Here is a 19,705-nt window from a genome sequence, read left to right on the forward strand (position 1 = left end):
CCTCTAGCCCTCCCGGTCAAACCTCACTTCACACTTGCTGCGTTTCGACCTCCTTCCACCAAGCTAGTTTGGCAGCGGCCACTCCGCGTCGGCGTCCGTGCCGTTCCCCCTCCCCCACTCGCTGCCACTGCCATCTCCGCAGTACAGATTCCCCACCAATCCCCCAATTCGGCGACCCCCGCGCCGCGCCCGCCCCCGGCATTCCCCCGCCGTGCACCGCACAGCACGGGCACCGGCACCGGCGCATGGCATGGCCTCCCCCGCGGAGGAGACCTGCGCCGCCTCCTCCGCCCTCGCCCACCCGCCGGGCCTCCTCGACTACGCCGCCATCCACTCCTGCCTCCTCCGCGGCGACGCCCGCCTCTCCCTCCCGCTCCTCGCGCTCCTCCTGCTCCTCCACTTCCGCTTCCTCGCCGCCTCCGCCTCCGCGCACTTCACCCCCGCCGTGTCCCGCCTCGCCGCGCGCCTCCGCCTCTCCCCGTCCATGGCCGCCGTCACGCTCCTCGCGCTCGGCAACGGCGCGCCCGACGCGTTCGCGTCCGCCGCCGCGCTGGGGGGACCCGGAGGGATGCCCAGGGCGGGGCTCGCGGCGATCCTCTCCGCCGGCGCCTTCGTCTCCGCGTTCGTCGTGGGCGCCGTCGCGCTCATCGCCGCGCCGTTCGCCGTCCCGCCGGCGCCGTTCGCGCGGGACGTCTTCTTCTACCTCCTCGCGGCGTCCGGGCTCTTCTACATCTACCTCAGCGCCGAGATCTTCCTGTGGCAGGCCGTGGGGCTTGTCCTCTTCTACGTCTTCTTCGTGGGGTTAGTGTTCTACATGGATTTGGGTGGTGACGAGGGGAAGGCAGTGGCCAACTCCGCCGCAGAACTGCAGATGGCGAATGGCATCGGCCGTGTAGCCATGGACTTGCCAGTAACAGTGGAGGATCACAAGCAACAAGACCCTGCTTTGTGTACGATGCTCAAGAAGGTATGCATCCATCAACTTGCAGTTAATTTCTGTGCTTACTTAGTCATTGTTAAAGTCCAATATCTCAGTAGAATAGCAGTTGCCGGGGACAACAATTCCAGTGCTTACAGTCTGTTTGGTGGGGTCTGCAGATTGAACATACTTGCCTGAAAATGCTGAAAGTTGTTGTTTGTTTATCTGCAACTTTCATCACTTAGTTGACTTAGCCCCCTTTTTCTGGAGTACGTTTGACTTTTGATTTGAACATTAGTGACTGGATTCCAATGTGAGAACCAGACAACCAGATTACCCCAAGCAGCAAATGTTTAGGTGAAATTTCAGCAGTGTGTAACAGTTTCTCTTTATAATTTCAGTATGCATACTTATCCTATGCCGGTCAAACTAGTATTAGTCCACTAGCAACTTAGCAAGGTTGCTTATATCACTGGAATATAATGATGATACACAGCTCTCCTGTGTATTCGAGAAAAAAAAGATATCATTGGAATATGGACGAGCATCGCAAACTACTCTTTCTTCATGCTACCCTCATTGCAGCTTTGCTAATTCCCAAGAGGTCCAATGCATAGTTCGGACACTTCTAGACCAAGCACCAAACCTAGCTAATCAAGCTTATAGGCAAATCAGACAGAAGTGAACTATGGTTGTATTCCTTTTCTGCCAAATCGGTTTGCATCAAATGCAAAGTATTTTCTATTACATAGAGGCTGCCTTAGCTTAGGCCCCTAGCAAGCATAAGATTTTGTTGTTCCTGTGTATTAGTTCAGAAGGATTAGCGAGATTAGATTACATATTGCTGAACTTGGCTAAAAAATTGAATACATCCACTGTGAGGCTATGAGCTAACACAATGGAACGCGTGTGTATATATGACACTGCATCACTTCACATACCCGTAACTTGTGAGAAAGTTTCCTCTCGTTCTCTTCATTTTTTTTTTTTGATATTGATTAGTGTCTCTGCATCTGGCAGGTCACAGAAGTTTGGGAGTGGCCCATTGCATTTGTTCTGAAGCTCACCATACCATCAACCCTTCCTTCTGAGTGGAACAAAGTTTACATTTGTGCAAACATCTGTCTATGCCCTCTCTTACTCCTGTATTCTTTCAGTTCATTCATTCCTCTAGATACCCAAATAGTGTTTCTTCTCCCTCAAATCCGTTTCCCTATATGGTCCGTGGTTCTTTTTGCTAGCTTGTGCTTGGCTCTATCCCACTTCCTTCTAGAGAAAGAAGCCCCAGAATCAGAAAACATTCCAAGCACCCTCATCTCTTTCATCATGAGTGTCTTCTGGATCTCAACCATGGCTGGGGAGCTTCTGAACTGCCTTGCGGCTATTGGAATCATCATGGATTTCCCTCCAGCTATCCTCGGAATGACGGTGCTGGCATGGGGGAATTCTGTTGGTGACCTTGTCGCGGACGTTGCGTTGGCCAGGGCTGGTCAGCCTACAATCGCCATGGCAGGCTGCTTTGCTGGCCCAATGTTCAATATGCTGGTGGGGTTGGGAACTGCACTCGTAGTACAAACAGCAAGAGTGTACCCCAAAGCTTATGTACTTGAATTCCATGTTGGGATCGTTGTTGCATTTGTATTTCTTCTTCTGAGCTTGATGGGCACCCTGTTGGTGGTCACCTGGGCTAGGTTTAGAGTACCCAGATTTTGGGGCTACTGCCTTATGGGGATATACGTCTTGTTTACCGTAGTGAGTATCGCTATTGCGAGCACTTCTGGATGATACTACACATTGTTTACAAACTGAAGATTCTGTTTATCCTAGTTGGTTAGTTGGGTACATCCATTTTATTGTTTGGATTGAAATGAGAAACTTCAGTACAAATACAGATACAGCTGAGAAAGACATGGATGAGAAGAACATAGAGGAAACCAGAACCACTGTTCTGGTAAAATTGCTCAAAGGGCATCAGGAAAAAGAAAAAGGGAAAAAGTAGTACAATAATAATAAAATTGTAACATTATGGATTGGAGAATAGATCAACGATTCTGAACTTTGTGGGCGCCTGCTGGGACGAGATCGAGGAGACACGCCGCGTCCGTCGCCTATCACACACGGAAACACCTAGACATAAGCTCGCTGCCTAGTGCCTCACCGGCCAGGCCACGTCAGAGGGCGCTGTTCTTGGCACTCGATGGCGCACCCGCCGGAAAAAAGAGTGGTCGCTTCCCAGCTCCGCCATCGGAGGAGACTCGCCGCCGGCTGCTGCGTTCTTGGGCAAGGCCGCGGCTCAGCGGAGGGGGCCAGCGCAACGAACCGTGGCGCGGGGGGACGGTGGGTCTCCATGGCTTGCAACGTGTTGATCACCGCCGCAAGTCCGATCAGACGGTTACAAGACCCGGGGTCATTTACCGTCCACCCTGGACGGTAACTGAAACAGCGACCCGCCCCCAAGCTCGGCCAGGCCGGCACTATCGACAGTAACCACGCCGTCGCCAGATGATCCGGCCGTGCGTTGCGTTGGCGTACGGTCTCGGAGCTATACGCGTGCGTCGCAGTTCGTCGAGACCTGTGCTGACGTCCTCTGTGGTGGCGCTGCCCAAAATCGCTCAGAGTAAACTGGATCAGTTTCTGTGCTTGTGGATTTCGGGCCAGACCACCAATAATGGCCTGTGCATTCCACCTGTGGGCTCGCAGCCATGCGTTCAAGCGGCCCATGCCGCCGCCTTCTCCCGCCGCCCGCGGCCAGCACTGCCCGACTCCATGGCCTCGCTCGCCGGTCGCCCCCTGCAGCTGATGATGTCCCTGTACTGCCTCTCAAAAGCGTGGGTGTGGCCGTGCTACTATTCTTCAGAATAAAATTTCTTTTCGCGAGATGGTATGTATGCATATTCTTCAGAATTTACTTTCTGGTAGGCAAGGTTGTTGAGGCAAAATCTCTTGTCGTTTAAGCGTCCGAATGATGTTAATTAACCTTCGTTTGCCACAAGCATCTGCATCAAAGCCAACATGTCGTGGTAATTAACGATAGAAACCCTTGATAAAAAATTAACAATAGAAGAAAAGAGGATTATAAACTAATAGCACAAGGAATCAACCTGGAAGCTAGCATAGAGAAACCTTCTAGGTTTCATAACCATCATTTCCTCGGAAGCATCATGGACTTCGGCTGGAGAAAGGTCTGGTTTTGGAACCTTGGCGGCAAACTATGGGCACGTAGCATTCCTGCACAGTTACTCGAAGATGCGCTCGCATAGCAATGGTAGCATGTGTACTTCGTCAAAGTAGGCATGCAATGCAATACAACTCGTTAAGTCATATTCAACCTCCAAGTTGTATTCTATGTTTTATCTGATGGATAAACATGCTGAAAGTGAAAGGGAACCTCCATGCCTAGATTCTTATTTGTTTTTTTTTCTAAGTCTTGTGTTTCCCCTGAACGCAGCAATCACCTTGGAGGTGATTGGAACTCAATTATATTATTCCGATAGACTGATAGCAGCCAAGTTGCACGGCCCCTTGTTTCCATCATTTCCAGGCCAGAGAAAGCAGAAGCAAATAAACCCGTGCATTGCTCATCACCAGAAATATTTTTTACAAAGTCACCAGAAATGCCTTGTGAACCCTGTACACGAAGCTCTTGGATCCTTCTTCCTCACGGCTCTTGGAAAAACATCTTATAATTGGCTGCATTTCAAACAATCAATATTACATGACCATGGTCTGTTCGACAAGTATATCTCTAAATGGAAGAACCAAAAATTGCATGTGGTTGCAGCGTCGGAGATGCAAAGTTCCGACCACTTAACCGAATTATTATGAACCATAGATGGGAGTCAGCGATTGAAGGTGACGGTGCAGTGCTTCATCAGTTGGATTCCTTTGCAGCGCACCTAGACCACCTAATTAATTAAGCTTCACGAACACGATCAGGGGGTGAATCACATGGGCTAGATTCTCTCTGCAGTACACGAGTCATGCAAGAAAATTCGCTAATCTGTGGGTCCTTTGTCTTACCCAACATCCAGTGCTGTGGGCGCCCATTGGTTTCTGAATAACAAGAATATTTCTTCACTTGCTCAGTACGTACGGGTCCGAGTAACCAACTTGTACATAGATTCATGAGACGGCAAGACTTGAAAGAACGAATTTTGCAAGAAAATATAATGATTTCAAAATACACTTGCAGAACTGAGCCTGATCCTGGACTATGTAAAGCTACTTGAGGTGAGAATAATGACCGCAAACAAAAGGAAAAATTACAGTAGGAAAATGTGATTTGTGCAGTAAAACCTAATTAGCTTTGATCAAAGATATTGCGTACAAGTTATACTTTATATGTATGAAGATGATATGCCTAATATCATAAGTATTAGTTACAACAATACATTTTTTATAATCTTCCTTTAAACATATGATGGCAAATTTGTTGGTGAAATCGACATTTCTTTGAGTTCAGAACATCAAAAACATCACTTTTTGAGTAACTAGATGGAGTAAGCTCCGCCCCATTCACCAAGACAGCAACGTTAGGTAAACAGAATTGAGCATCATACTACCACGGACCTGCCATGTCATTGTGTCAACTTCTTGCCACAGATGCTGAGCCACCTGTCAGCGATTCCTTGCTCCTTGGTCACCTTAAGAATATTCTTCAAGATTTCTTTTCTTCTCACCAATTAGCAAGGAGTCTGATGCAACATGCCACTCCATCCAGCTTGCGGGGTTTTGTTTTTGTGATTAATCGGCACGTATCACGGCATACGTAAGTTCATATATTCATTCTTAATATAATGTCACTCGCTAACCAATCGAATTGATTGCTTTATTAGGTCAAAATAATGGAGTATTTTTGTTGTGCTTACGAGCTATGAACATGATAGCCCGATAGTGATTTTTTTTTTTGGGTAAGGCCGATAGTGATCGATAGATAATCTGAATGAATGGAGATAAATGAAGCCACTGAATCCATCTTTTCATATTTTGTCCAAGAGTAAAAACCTCTCTAACACCAATGTAGCATTGTACCTCGAGTGGAAATTTCTGCGTGCAGACCTTTATAGGTTTGTGAGATATCTTGTGCAAACACTTTGAAATCACTTTCTTTCCACCGTGGCCAGGCTAGATTGATGAACCACGACCACATCTTGAATTAATGATGTTTAATTTTTGGCAAAATTTACTGCCACTACTTGTTTTATGTGTTTGTCGTCGGTCGGCGAATATAAAAATCTTCTTAGCAGCTGTGTCATTATTTCAGGCAGTTTTCTGATTCTTATTGTGTTTTCCACTACACGGAGTAAGCTCCCATGTCATGTCCAGATTACTTAACTACTAATCACATTCGTGGCACTGAAATAGACTTGTTTGAGCAAATAAACATATGAGCCACACGTATTTACTTCACGGAATCTCGTTAGGTAATCCTGACAGTAATTTAGCTGACTAACGGTAACTGAATCCTGTGTTGGTATGGGCCCGTAGCCAACAGTGACCTGCTTGCTATTTGATTCCTAATTGGTTTCTTCTCCATCGTACCAAAAGCAACTTAATTGGCGCTAATTGGTTTCTTCCCAGCTGTGGTTCACTAAGAATTCTTTTGCTAATCTTTACATGCACATAGTTAACGTGCAGCTGTCGTTTTAGTGGGGAAACTAGTATTTGTGGCACAGCATTGCAAGAGTGAAAAAGGAGTGTCTAGTGGACTGGGGGAGCCTGGAGCGCTACGTCAGATCTTCTGAGTGCTTCACATACTCTGTCCACAAAACCTGTGGGTTTGTGTGTGGTGTGGGTGTTTTCCATAGAAGATAGCAAGGGTTTAGCAACATATTTTCATTCAGACCTGTGGCTAACATAAGCTTGAAATGTCCTAAAACCTCAATGGTAAGTACGTAACACGATCGTCAGTAAAGCGTCGATGGCCTCCGGTTGGGAAAAGATTCCATGAGTACACGCCCTCACCCATTAGCATTTTTCCGGCTTTCTGAGAGATCAGAGAGTACGTGAAATAAAAGTCCCCCTTTCTGAGAGATCAGAGTGCCCAATTTCCCATACTGGCACGCATCAATAAAAGTCCCCCTTTTCTTTCAGAAAAAAGTGTATACAGGAAGCTCTCTCTGAAAGTCCTGATGTCTGATGATGGGTTAGATGGTAAGACACGATGAATACTGCGAGTACCCTGTAAGGACGGGCACTGCCACGTCGACGCTCACGAGATGTTCGAAACAAGGTGCGAAAAAGGAGCCGGATAACAGAAAGTTGGTAACACTAGTAGCAAGCAAACACTGGATGCCAGGTGGGGTCCACGTCACGGTCATTAGCCGAACCGAGGCAGCGGCCCTGCTCGGCTACCTCCCTACCTTGGATCCGCGGCTATATAAGCCACCTCGCCTTCCCCCCCTCCATCGCTCCATCCTTTCTCCGTTCAAGGAGTGTGGAAGCAGGAAGCTTATGCTACCTTGACTAATTAGCAAGGGAGAGTAGTATTAGTAGGATCCGTAGGTTCTTTTTGGTAGCTAGGTTGATTAGGTGAAGATGTTGGCGGTGTTCAGCGGCGAGGTTGTGGAGGTGCCGGCGGAGCTGGTGGCGGCCGGCAGCCGGACGCCGTCGCCCAAGACCAGGGCGTCGGAGCTCGTCAGCCGCTTCCTGGGGAGCTCGGAGCCGGCCGTGTCCATGCAGCTGGCCGACCTCGGGCACCTCGCCTACTCCCACACCAACCAGGCCCTCCTCCGCCCAAGGTACATGCTCTGGTAGTGGTAGCCTAGTGTCATGGACATGGACATGGATGGGGGATTCTCTTCTCAGTTTTTTTTTCCCCTTCTAGGAAGCTCCATCAGCTGACAGACTGAAAAGTAGTATCCTTTTTCTCCTGTGTTTCGCAAGATCCTAGGATGGATTCACTTATTCATTCAAGGTGATTTGCGTAGATCAGCCTGTAGTTCTTCCTAGAACAAACAGAGTCAGTTGCTCTGTTCTGTTTTTCAGTTACTCAAGTCTGAACAGCACTAGTGCTGCTGACATGATGTCACACGAAGAGCGAGCCTGGCAAACCAATTAGGCAGCTAAATAATTCGAATCTGTATTATCTAGGGCCCATCTTGTGTGTCAATAATTCGAAAGTTTTTTTTCTTCATATCGGAGACATGCTGCTTTTCTGAAAGAAAGTGGGCAATAATTAATACTGTTTCCTGATCCATTTGTGTAGCTGTAGGACCTACCAACCCTACTTGGTTTATCGTCTTCTGAATCCATAATCGTCAGCCACAAAAGATTAGCCAGGAAATGACAGGGCACAGAGATTTGCGGCTGCCCATTAAGCCAGTGGGATTTTCAGGCTGTTATCCGTGTTTTTTATGTATAGTTTGTTCAGAAACTGACAATAGCTAAGTTGGTCTGCAGTGTAGATGTACGTCCAATGAGTTGTCATTAGTAATGTAAATTTACATGCCTATTTCTTGTTTGTTCCTCCCAGTTCGTTTATTCCCCTTAATTTATGTTTCTTTCAAAAAAAAATTTAAAAAACAAGTAGACTAGGAACGTACGCGGAGGCATTTTTTCTGTCAGGAATTTAAAACTACTTCCTCCGTTTCAAATTATAGATCATTTTAGCTTTTCTAAATTCATAATATTTACTTTGTAGGTAGACATAAACATATATAAAATTATGCACCCAGAAAAACTAAAACGACCTATAATTTGGAACGGAGGAAGTAGCAAATAAACAGAGGACCTATAAATAAGCATGCGTCCATTTCTAAGGGTACCAACGTCAAACGGTCGGTGATGATCACATAAGAAAGAAGAAACGATAAGAAGTTGCGTCTGGATGTATATGTTTTGACGTGGACGTGTAAATACCATTTATATTTATTTATAAAAAAGGAGACCTTGTTTTCCAAAAAAAAAAGGGAGAAACTAATGAAGGAGGCCTTCACTTCCCACACGTAGGGTGTGTGCACAATTTGGACGTCAACGTCATGCCACCTTCCACAGACAAAGGTGTCATCAGCTGACCTGCCAACAAACGATGGAGCCTCATATTCTCCGATAGGCGGCTACTGAAAGATCAATGACCCAACTATCGTTTAATGAAAGCGACAAGCCTGTGCGATCTACTGGATAAATAATCTTTTTTTAAAAATAGGACTCAAGAACCGTGACGATATGGAGCAAGTATGATTTGTTCCCTTTATTTTAGTTGTGCAGAGCTAAATGTTCACATGGTTCAGTTCATAATAGAGGCAGAGGCGCTTGGTAGTCTAATGGTAATCCGGCTTTGCTGCCCACAGATCTGAAGATGCACCCCCAGATGGTCTGTCAGGGCTATGATTTGTGGGGCCTGATTGCCCTGTGCTCTTATCCTTTCAGTACTAGGCGCATTCCCTGAAGAAGTAGCATCCAAGGAATTCCACTCCTTTACTCCATTCTGTTTGGCCTTTTCTTTCAATCATCACTTCACATCTTAGCTATTTTTCTTTTAAGCATTATCCATGTTTTTCCTTTTGTTAAGAACAAGCTTAAGTGTTCCAATTCTCGATGTTAGTGCACCTAATTAATCTGAACTCTGGAGGTCTGAAGGATCATGTCCTTCAGTCATTCAAGAATATAGTTAAACTTTTCTGACTCTCTTTGGTCCTAATTTTCATTGTTTTGGCCATAGCAGCAGTGTAGTACAATGAAGATGCTTAGATAGTTAGATGCATTCACCTTCCAGTGGTTGCTAACAAGTGACGAAGTAAACTTGATACGGTCAGGTCGTTCGCGGCAAAGGACGAGATCTTCTGCCTGTTCGAGGGGGTGCTGGACAACCTGGGGCGGCTGAGCCAGCAGTACGGGCTGTCCAAGGGCGCCAACGAGGTGGTCCTCGTCATCGAGGCCTACAAGACGCTCCGGGACCGGGCGCCATACCCGGCCAGCTTCATGCTCTCCCAGCTCACCGGCAGCTATGCCTTCGTTCTCTTCGACAAGTCCACCAACTCCGTGCTCGTCGCATCCGTATGTTGCCTATCATAGTCCTAGCTGCTGTTTCCAATTTCTATCCGTCAATGATGACTTGGTTTAGGACAATGGGTGGATAGCTTATTTTTCCGATGTGTTCTCTGCTCTCAGGATCCCGAGGGCAAGGTGCCGCTCTTCTGGGGGATCACTGCAGATGGCTGCGTCGCCTTCTCTGACGACATTGACATGCTCAAAGGATCATGTGGCAAGTCACTTGCACCTTTCCCACAAGGTAACGCGAGCCCATCAAGCGATGTCAGATCATGTCCTCACTGCTAGTATGCTGCCAACCACCCAGTCAATTAATTATTTTGTTTCTTTCTTAAAAGAAAAAAGAATCTCTGAAAATGTTTCAACCACTGCTGTATACATTCTGAAGATTATAAGCTCTCTGTACAACATTCAAAGAGTCTTCGTAATTAGTCATTTTCACTAATCCCATCATGCTGTCTGCAGGTTGCTTCTACTCTAACGCTCTTGGAGGCTTGAAGTGCTATGAGAACCCCAAGAACAAGGTGACTGCTGTTCCTGCAAACGAAGAAGAAATCTGTGGTGCAACTTTCAAGGTAAAAAAAAAAATGGTTTGTTATGTCTTGAAGAAGAATTCAGTTGTGCAGTATGGAGTACAGTACTGGTATAGTAGTATCAAATCGGGGCACTCACAACAAGGAACATTATGTTTCGGTCAGATTCTGTAGAATATTATATTATGGAGTAAGCGGCGTTTTATTTTATTTTATTGAGGTGAAGGCGTTTAAGACTCAGTTTAAAATGCCAGCGAGCAGAAAAACATAACTGAAGAACAGGGGAACTGCATGATGTTGCTACTTTGATTGGGTTGTTTTCCTTTCAGTTTTTTTATCTGAAACTCTGGTAACAATTTTCTCCGGATGATGCTCTATTAACCCACATGAACCTCTCTGCAGGTGGAAGGCTCTACAGTCCTCACAGCACTGTAATTTTAGGTGGAGATGTTCGTGTGGATGCGGGGCATTGCAAAACTCTGTACATGGTGGTGTAACATAATGGCTCCCGTAAAGAAGAGAAGTACTGCCAACGCGGCAAGAACTCCATGTTCATCAGTGTTGTTGGTTGTGTGTGTATGTGCTGTATCCCTAGTTGTTCAACTTGCATGGAACTTGAGAGTTGAGACCAGGTGCTGCTAATCGATCAGTGTTGCATGAATGAAGTTGTGTGTATCTGCAGCAAATAATGAAGCTTTTACTTCTCCATCTTCATTGTCATCGTTAGCTACGCATTAACCCATCTTCTGCAGGAAAAAGACTAGTACTATTGGACCTTTCATGTCACCCAACAGCCGTGTCTGTCCGTAGGATTTTGGGTACGGAAACAGAGGAGGGATGGCCAATGTTCCTTCAGCTGGACCACCACCCAAGGCCTTAGGCCGGCAATGTTGTTAGCCCACCGGGCACCGGAAACCTCTGCCGCTGCTAACCAGGAACCAGGCAGGCACCTGGCTGATTCTGCATCCAGCCTAACCACACAGCGCACTTGAGTGACGGACTGACTCCTGCAACAAGAAGCCCGGCCTAATAACATATCCGTGGTTACTTGGCCCATGAACAGATTGCTGCCCAGCCCAACAATATGCGTGGGAGACGTTGACAATTGACACCAAGCGCACACAGAAGAGAGTTGTGCTTGGTTGACTGCCTGTGCTCGTGTGCAGTGCAGGCATGCAGGCTGCCTGATAGCCTGATAGGGTTAGGGTATGGGCGCACCGCGGCACCCGAGGCAGCACTGCATGCATCCCATTCCCAGGCAGATGCCATGTGACCCTTGTCCTCCCTTCCTCAAATTCCTCCAGCAGCTAGCCAAGAATTCCTTGCTTTCCCACGAGCACCAGCAGCAAGGCCGTCCCGTCCGCCTGCCTTGCGAGTCGCGGTAAAGGTAAACGCGTTTCGTTTTCACTCCACCGTAATCCCGTCCGCTCATCTCTTGGCTCTTCTTCCACATCGAGGCAATCCCATCGATGCACAAACAGTTTAAAAGTAGGGGTAAGTACTAAGTAGCAATGTCCTTTTACTAATACACATACTGAGTTACTCCTAGCCTCGGTCTAATAATCAATATAATTCAGGAAGCTGTCATATACTTAGGAGTACGAGCATGTCTAACATACTAGTCCATTAGTAAGAGCAGGTACATGAACATGCTTAGAATGTCTCGTGACACTATGAACAGGGTAATTGCCACTAGCTTACTCTGGAGTACTCACTATGTAAGAATCCAACTTATAAGTGACACTCAACTTAGTGATGGAAAATAAAAACACGTCACTAGTGTGACCTTAGTGACATAGATTGTTTTAACCGCGTCTCTAATATCTTCGTCTAATGACAAGTGATCAATCCTTGGTGATGGTTCTTGTTGATACATGCCACCAGTATGTTTGCTCATCAATGACATGTTTTCTTTACTCACGTCACAAATATACCCATATATATCACTGACGTGTTCTAAAGACCTGCGTCATCAATGTTAAAGCTCGTTAGTGACATAGCTTCTCTCTACCCACGTCACAAATGCTTAGTGTCTATTCCTTGTTTTCTTACATGCTGAATTAGTGACGCGGGTTGCACAAAGTAGAAACGTGTCACTAAGGTCCCGTTTGGATCCGGTTATAGATTCTCAAAAGCTAGATTTTGGATTAAGTTTTCAGAAGTTGGATTTCGGGTAGAATTTGCCGTGGCTATTTGGAGAAGCAGATTCTAGAATCAGATTCTCCTTTCTCATTTTCTCCCTTCTCCTAGGTGCCCATCGGCCATTCCTTTCGACGAGGTGGAGGCGGGGCGCTGCAGCCGATGGTAGCTCCGAAGGGCAATTTGGAGGGGGCTGGTGGGCTGGATTCGGCGAGGTGGAGGCGGGCGTGGCCGGCGATGACGAGAGGGTGGTTCTAGCGTCGGGGAAGGAGAGGAACGGTTGGAGGCGATGGCAATCGAGGTAAATTCAACGAAATCTGAAGGGTATTTCAATCATTTGGCCGCCATAATCTAGCAAAAGCTAGCCTACTCCAGCTTCTGAGATTTTGAGAATCCAGCTCCTAGATTTCAGAATCCGAGACTAAAATCCGGTGCGCTTGGATTCCACCCAGATTCTGGAAGCCGGATTCTTAGAATCCGGTGGGTTCCTAACGGGCCCTAACTTGCGGGCACAAATACGAAGCCACCAGAGAATATGAATATCACTGCATATGTCAGCATCTTGAACGTGCTACCACTTTTTGAGTACGAGCACGGAGTACTACTGGTGGTGCAGGGAGATTCTTCCGGTCCATCCATCAGCCGGCACTGATGTGACGTATCCAGTCGCTACATAAGCCATCTGAATCATTTGGATGTTGTCCCTCCCTCTCACCATTTGGACATCCGATTCCCTTTGTAAGCAGGCGAGGCGTTTCATGTCAAATTCTGTGCAGTACTCTGATCCGAAAAAGCATTCGAGCAAAAACTCCCCTCTTCTTTTTATAAATATAAATGAACACATTCCTGCATTTCCTACAAGAATACCTGTTTCGGTGGGAGCTAGGAAATGGCATGGCAAGAAGATTCCCTGTCAAGGCCCAAACACCCACACAAGCAAGGCGGCATCTGCACTTGATTGACGTGCTCTTTCTTTCCTATCCTATCCTATCCTTTTGGCAGCACAGCACAGCACAGCACTCTCTGGGATCGAGGGGCGTCCGTCCGGAGGTCAAAAAAGGGCCACCCACCCCATGTTCTTCGGCCTCGCTGCTATCGTTTGTCTCCCTCGCCTTTTCTTTCTTTTCAAAGCCTCCAAACTGTTTGCGAGTTTTCCTTAATCAGGAATGCATGCATGCACATCAAGACAATTGACAACCTCGGCTCAGAAGATCCAAACGGGGCCGACCATCCTCCCAGCAACTCCATTCCATTCAGATTCACTCAGATTGCCACACTACCTCTAGAGGCCTCAACAACAACCCTTCCTCTGCAATGATTCATTCAGTGGCAACCCCCAGAAACATGGCCCCGATCGAGCTTCTTTTCTTTTGACCTAGCTATGGTTTGCTTTCGCCATCACTTGCCCCACTTTAGGCTTCTGAATGGCTTTGGAGAAAGCAATCGCCTACTCTCTGCCTGCTTGGACAAGACTCAGAGAGCATTATAAAAAGGAGCAGCCTTGCACATTTCCTTCCGAGCTCATGATGGCAGTCTTGTTCTTGGAGTTGAGGATGCAAGTAACCTAAGCCGAGGAGGACACGATCATTGCCGTTTCTCTTGATCCTAGCGGGCTCCGGTGCCCTGATACGGAACACCCACCACCGAATCTCAAGCAACCCCGAGTTCACAAATATTCCGTCCGTCCGTACACCATGCGCGGTTGCAGTAAACGTCCACTCTGCAGACATACTCAAGTCCAAGATCCATTATCATCCTAAACAAATGGTACCCTCTCTCGTCTCATGAGGTGAGGTGAGGCTGTGTGGTAAAAGTTCAGAGCTTGTCCACCCTGTGTTTCTCTGCTGCAAAGGTTTTTACTGGGGGTAGTTGGACTGGGATCGATCAATCAATTATCGCTGGGAATATGGCATGGGAGGGACCATGCTTGTCTTGCTGTGAATCTGTGACCCACAGGCTACAGTGGAGGAGCTGGTTATTGTATTCATAGGATTGAGGTGTGCCGCTGCAATCCTAGCGTCAGCCAACAACAAACCTGGATGTGTGCAGCTGCTACTACTAGGAGACAGCCCATCAATAATGCAAGTGCAGGGTGCAGGAAAAAGCAAAGCCTCCAGTTCTCCACCAGAACCTTCATCATGATCGCCCCCCCTCCATTGCTGCCACCACCCCATCATCTCCTCAAGCAAAGATCAAAAAGAGGCACTAGAGTTGACAACATTCCACCAGCATGTCAAAGATATGCAGGTAGGCCATTCATTCATGCATCCAAACTTCCAAAGCACAGGAAGGGCGCATTGGGTTAACCTTGTTTTTGCACATTCTTCTACCATCACATTATGGAGCAAGAAGGGAAGCCATCAGCATCACCTTCTTGAGCTACTGTAAAGCACAGCCATCTCTTATGACCACTATTGATAATTACTATACCTACCTTCCACTTCAAGGAAGTTCCTCTTTTTTTTTTGTTCAAAGGATGAAAAAGGTGAAAATAAGCTAGAAAAGGAAACAAAAAGAAATGGGAAGAAGAAAAAGGGGGGCGATTCTAGCTAGCTGGTACTAGTTTCTCATGTATACTGACTGACTGACATGCGCTCCCCTTTGGTTGACTTTGTCCGCAGCATCAGCAGGAGAAAGCTTGTCAGGCGGCGGCGACGTCGCCTCACATCACCGAGCAGCTGTTGGGGTTCTCGTCGCTGAACATGTTGTCATGCGAGTGCGGCGCAGGGTAGTACATCGGCGGCGGGTACGGCATCGCCGGGCGGGGGTACCCGTAGCCGTACCCCATCGGCGGGTATCCGGCGCCGCCATGGGCATGGTGACCGTGGTGCCCGTGAGGACCATGGCCATTCATCATCATCTGCAGCTGTTGTTGTTGCGGCATCATGGACATGTACGCCTGCTGCGCCATGGGGTTCCCGGCCGCCTGCATCATCTCCGGCCCGGACGGCATGCCGCCGCCGCCAGCGCCGCCCGGGTAGAAACCAGCCCCAGGCATCATGCCGCCGGCCGGCATGCCATGCACGGCGGCGCCGCCACCTCCCGGCTGCATGCCATTGCCACCCATGTGGGGGTGGCCCATCGGCATGCCGCCCATGGGCCCGGCGCCCATCTGGCCCATACCGGGGAAACCGGCGCCGCCCATCATGTTCGGCGGCCTCATCATCATGCCCGGCTGCTGCTGCGGCGGCGGCATGCCGCCCATCATCGGAGCGCCGACGCCGGCGGGCGGGCCACCGGCGCCGCCGCCCTTCTTGGCCTGGCCAGGCTGGTTCCTACCGCCCGGGGCGCCGCCCTTGCCGTTCTGTGGCGGCTGCGCACCGCCACCGTTCTTGCCGTTGCCGCCTCCGCCACCCTGGTTCTGCTTTGCGCCAGAGTCCTTCTTGCCGCCGTTGTTGGCGTTCCCCTTGATCTGGACCGGAATCTCGTTCCCGCCGCCACCCTTCTTGCCGCCCCCGCCGTTGCCCATCGGCATTGCCATGGGCTTTGCCATCATCTTTGGGTCGTCGTACAAGTCGTCGTCGAGGCCGTCGTCCTCGAAATCCTCGTCGTCGAAGTCATCATCGAACTCATCATCGAACTCGCTGCCGTCGTCCCCGAACTCGTCGTCCACGGGAACGTTGAACTTGACGGCCTTGGGGTCCTTCGCCGGCGGCGCGGCCGCCGCCGGGAACGGCATCTTGCCACCCATGGCCATGAGCTGGGGAGGAAGCTTCATTCCCTTCATCTGCATCTGCTGTTGCAGCTGCTGCAGTTGCTGAAGCTGCTGCGGAGTCGCCTGTGGCATCGCCAGCGGCTTTGCGCCTTTCGCGCCACCGCCGCCTCCACCGCCGGCGTTTCCGGCACCCGCTCCACCCTTGGGCTGGCCCTTGCCACCGGCATCCTTGGGCTGCCCCTTGCCGCCAGCATCCTTCGGTTGCTGGCCCTTGCCGCCGGCGCCGGCGCCGCCGAGCTGGAGCTTTTGGACCTGGCTTACCACACCAGGCTTGGCGCCCCACAGGTTGGCGGGCTTGCCGGCCCTGTTCAGCTTCTTGATGACGGTGGCCGGATCCATCAGGCCGGACACCGTCACCTTCCCCTGCTCTGCATCCACACTGCTCTGGTAGACACCTGCAGTTTAATCAATCCAACACATTTTTCTTAGGACAGATGAACCATCCATCGTTTCTGTTGAGGAGAAGAATAAAGTATCGCTGAACAGACCCTTGCGAACACAACAAAATGGGGGAGAAAATTAAGGAATTTTAGTCTTAAAAAATCTTTCTTTATTACCATCAATCTTGTGCAGGATCTTCTTGACCTTCTTCTCGCACCCATCGCAGTGGATGTTAACTTTCAGCACGCAGGTCTGTCGACAAGAAAGAAAAGGTTACGGAATAGATTAACGGCCGGAGCACACATGCAGAGTGAGAGAAATCAAGCTGGCGGTGTGATTAAAACCGCAGCAGACACAAGAATGAGTTACTTTAAAAAAACACCACACATGAAGGAAAAAATATGGAATGCGTGTGTGAGCTGCTTGAGTTGAGAAGATGCAAAGCAAACTCACCTGCACCTTGAGGACGTCCTCCTTGCTCATCCTGACCACCTCAAATGCTGCAGCCTCCAATCGCACAGGAGGCTTCAGATCTGGTATATGAGAGCACTCATATCAGGGAGAGAAGACCAAGAACGCAGCAGCAACCGGGAAACACTTCTCACCTCTCAGTCAGAGAGAGAGAGGGAGAGAGACAGAGAGAGAGGATGCCTTCTCGAGAGAGGACTTAAATGGCTGCAGTAAAATACTGTGGCTTCACACAAAGAATAAATCTAGAGAGGAATCAGACCCTTGCTAGAGTTGGCGTTTGGAGAAAACCATGAGCAAGGCTATTAAGCGCCTGCTGTGTGGTCTAGAGAAAAAGATGGAGGTAGGAGGAAGAAGACTAGAAGAGACTCCCTCTCCGGCTCTTCCCCCCTATTTCTGTCTACCAACAAAGCTAAGCACATGGAGGAGTCTCTGCTTACCCTTTTTGTTTTCCCTGAGGTCGCCTTTGGCCCTGGATGGAAGCTGGAGCCTTTGCCTTTCTTCTTCAGAAGATTGAGAAATGGTGTTCTGCAAAAGACTAGCCCAAGGAGGATTTAAATAGCTTTTGTGACTACAGTAGTCAGGAAGTCCTAGGCTTCCCAATGTCAGTTTTCCTATGTTTTCTTATCAGAATTCTAATTTTCTATACAAGTCCCTATGTAACTTCCAACCGGCTAGTAATTTTTTTTGGCTCTGATAACAACTGCTTAACAGGGAATATTCCGTTAAGCATATAACAATATTTATCCAAATGGTACGATCGAATAACTGCAACGACTATTATTTTCGCTCTGAAGAAAAAAGAGAAGAAAAAACTGAAGCATTCAAGTTGTTGCTTGTTAAAATTCTAACACACAAGCTAAGCTATGAATGGTGGGTTTGTTTTAAGCTAAACAAGAAAATTGTGTCAATACCATTACGCAAAGTGAGCACAAGTTATAGCCATTTCTATCTAACGTAAGGAATCATGCAACGTTGTTACATGTTTCCGTTCAAAACCTTACATCTTGCATGGAAAAAAAATGCGACATAATGATTCTACTATGTTGCAACGTGTTTCATGAGACGCATGTAACAAAAATATAACATAGTCAACTTTGATCGGCTCGATGCATTTACGTATTCAACTTACTATGTTACTAATCCTATTTAATGAGAGCACGTGATGTCCACACAATGTGGAGATGAGTTCATTGTTGTCATGGTGTGCTTCGGACAATGATTTTGCATGGGCGGAGCAGTGCATTGTATCCACACATACACGTTAGATATACAAGATATATGTTTAGCAAAGTTGCTAAAATTGGCAAAGCAACGTTACATGCCCCATTATAGTTGGCATACGACAACAACCGGTCAAAGGCATAAGTATGAGTGACATAGTTGTTACACTCAATCATTCCAAAGAATTATTTTCTCTCGTACATGACAAGCGTGGTCAATGACGTGGGATTTGCCAATTCATATTGCAAAGAAATACACAAAATGTTTCACAAACTATACAACTCAAGTCTAAGGAGAATAGATCAGGAAGAGAAGTAGACGAGTATTTTATCATAGTGCATGGAAATATTTTGGAAAAGATGTACAAACACTTATACCATACCATATTTTTCAAGCGCCGTTACCGGACTTCTTTCGTGAAAGTTTTTTTTTCCCAACCATATTCATTGAATGGTTAACAAAGAACTTGCTTGAAAATAATCTTGTAAAGAGGGGCTTGGATGTAAAAAATTGGAGAATAGATACTCAATGCCATAGGTCTTAGTAATTAGCTAAGTTCCATGCATCTCTAACTATCATCGTCCTCTTGTGTCACTAGAGACACGTTGGCGTCACTAGAGAGACGCAATGGTGTGGTGTCGTGGTAGACTGCGTGAGCGGCGCAACCCACAACCCACAGCCCCTATCCAGCCATGCAGACCTCACACCATCCGTTGCAGCCCGCGGGTGCATGGTCTGCATGCCTTGTGTGTCAGTTAGCGAGTCAAAGGTGGGTGGTGAGTTGGGCGCATTAACTTCTCGCCCCTTAATGCGTTTTGGAATTTAAGCTGCGTAAAAACATTGTTCTTTTTGTTTTGTGTTAGTCTGTTAATGTCTTTTGCTAGTAGCAGTAATTCTTTTTCAACGACTTCTAAAATTTGCTAGCCTATTTCTCTGTTAGTTGTTAATGTCAGTAACTCCTCTCCTACTCATAAAATTTGTTCTCTTTTTGGTTAGTCCTAACAGTCTCATATGTAATCTCATGTAGTACCACGTAGGATTTTTGCTGATGTAGAGGAGAGAGGGCAAGAAGAGAGAACGAGGTCACAAAACAACCGCTTCATAAGCATAATTTTAGGAGTATGAGATAACTACTCCACCCTTGTACGAGTTGTAGTTACTATGCAACTTATAGTAGTTCTATTTTTATGTATACAGATTAAGCTTAAAAAGACAATCCATTATAGGTTGTCTTAAAATTACGTGTTAACACATGAGATCTAATTTTATTCCTCGCCTAAACATCTCATGCTCTATTTAGCGTTCACCTCACACAAAGAAAAGTGGACCGGAACG

At 47.5% G+C, this 19,705-nt stretch overlaps 3 protein-coding genes across 5 annotated transcripts; 2 read left to right on the top strand and 1 right to left on the bottom strand.

Annotated features, from left to right (window-relative positions):
- The first annotated feature begins 104 nt into the window (after positions 1-104).
- Positions 105-2,761, top strand: LOC117862685 (cation/calcium exchanger 5). The gene is made up of 2 exons (XM_034746185.2): positions 105-967; positions 1,940-2,761. Exons 1-2 carry the CDS (start codon positions 251-253, stop codon positions 2,702-2,704), a joined length of 1,482 nt encoding a protein of 493 aa, XP_034602076.1. The 5' UTR covers positions 105-250; the 3' UTR covers positions 2,705-2,761.
- Positions 2,762-7,321: 4,560 nt separating this feature from the next.
- Positions 7,322-11,151, top strand: LOC117864148 (stem-specific protein TSJT1). The gene is made up of 5 exons (XM_034748162.2): positions 7,322-7,659; positions 9,676-9,916; positions 10,031-10,151; positions 10,376-10,485; positions 10,846-11,151. Exons 1-5 carry the CDS (start codon positions 7,457-7,459, stop codon positions 10,876-10,878), a joined length of 708 nt encoding a protein of 235 aa, XP_034604053.1. The 5' UTR covers positions 7,322-7,456; the 3' UTR covers positions 10,879-11,151.
- Positions 11,152-14,793: 3,642 nt separating this feature from the next.
- On the bottom strand, positions 14,794-17,668 carry LOC117864029 (uncharacterized). Of its 3 annotated transcripts, none has more exons than XM_034747995.2 (4): positions 17,587-17,668; positions 17,132-17,211; positions 16,855-16,930; positions 14,794-16,692 (listed from the first exon to the last, which is right to left on the bottom strand). In XM_034747995.2, exons 2-4 carry the CDS (start codon positions 17,159-17,161, stop codon positions 15,245-15,247), a joined length of 1,554 nt encoding a protein of 517 aa, XP_034603886.1. In that variant the 5' UTR covers positions 17,162-17,211; positions 17,587-17,668; the 3' UTR covers positions 14,794-15,244. The 3 variants fall into 3 exon arrangements, with proteins under 3 accessions (XP_034603886.1, XP_034603885.1, XP_034603888.1); XM_034747994.1 differs by lacking the exon at positions 17,587-17,668 and adding an exon at positions 17,284-17,571; XM_034747997.2 differs by lacking the exon at positions 17,587-17,668 and adding an exon at positions 17,409-17,569.
- Between the last annotated feature and the right edge of the window lie 2,037 nt (positions 17,669-19,705).

The sequence above is a fragment of the Setaria viridis genome, chromosome 7, assembly GCF_005286985.2.
Source record: "Setaria viridis chromosome 7, Setaria_viridis_v4.0, whole genome shotgun sequence".
NCBI classification, from domain to species: Eukaryota; Viridiplantae; Streptophyta; class Magnoliopsida; order Poales; family Poaceae; genus Setaria; species Setaria viridis.

Excerpts from the sequence above, each read along its gene's own strand:
- LOC117862685 (XM_034746185.2), top strand. The coding sequence starts at position 251 with ATGGCCTCCCCCGCGGAGGAGACCTGCGCCGCCTCCTCCGCCCTCGCC. Across the intron at positions 968-1,939 it reads TGTGTACGATGCTCAAGAAG|GTCACAGAAGTTTGGGAGTG; the intron begins GTATGCATCCAT and ends TGCATCTGGCAG.
- LOC117864148 (XM_034748162.2), top strand. The coding sequence starts at position 7,457 with ATGTTGGCGGTGTTCAGCGGCGAGGTTGTGGAGGTGCCGGCGGAGCTG. Across the intron at positions 10,152-10,375 it reads ACTTGCACCTTTCCCACAAG|GTTGCTTCTACTCTAACGCT; the intron begins GTAACGCGAGCC and ends TGCTGTCTGCAG. Across the intron at positions 10,486-10,845 it reads TCTGTGGTGCAACTTTCAAG|GTGGAAGGCTCTACAGTCCT; the intron begins GTAAAAAAAAAA and ends ACCTCTCTGCAG.
- LOC117864029 (XM_034747995.2), bottom strand. The coding sequence starts at position 17,161 with ATGAGCAAGGAGGACGTCCTCAAGGTGCAG. Across the intron at positions 16,931-17,131 it reads AGGACGTCCTCAAGGTGCAG|ACCTGCGTGCTGAAAGTTAA; the intron begins GTGAGTTTGCTT and ends TCTTGTCGACAG. Across the intron at positions 16,693-16,854 it reads GATCCTGCACAAGATTGATG|GTGTCTACCAGAGCAGTGTG; the intron begins GTAATAAAGAAA and ends ATTAAACTGCAG.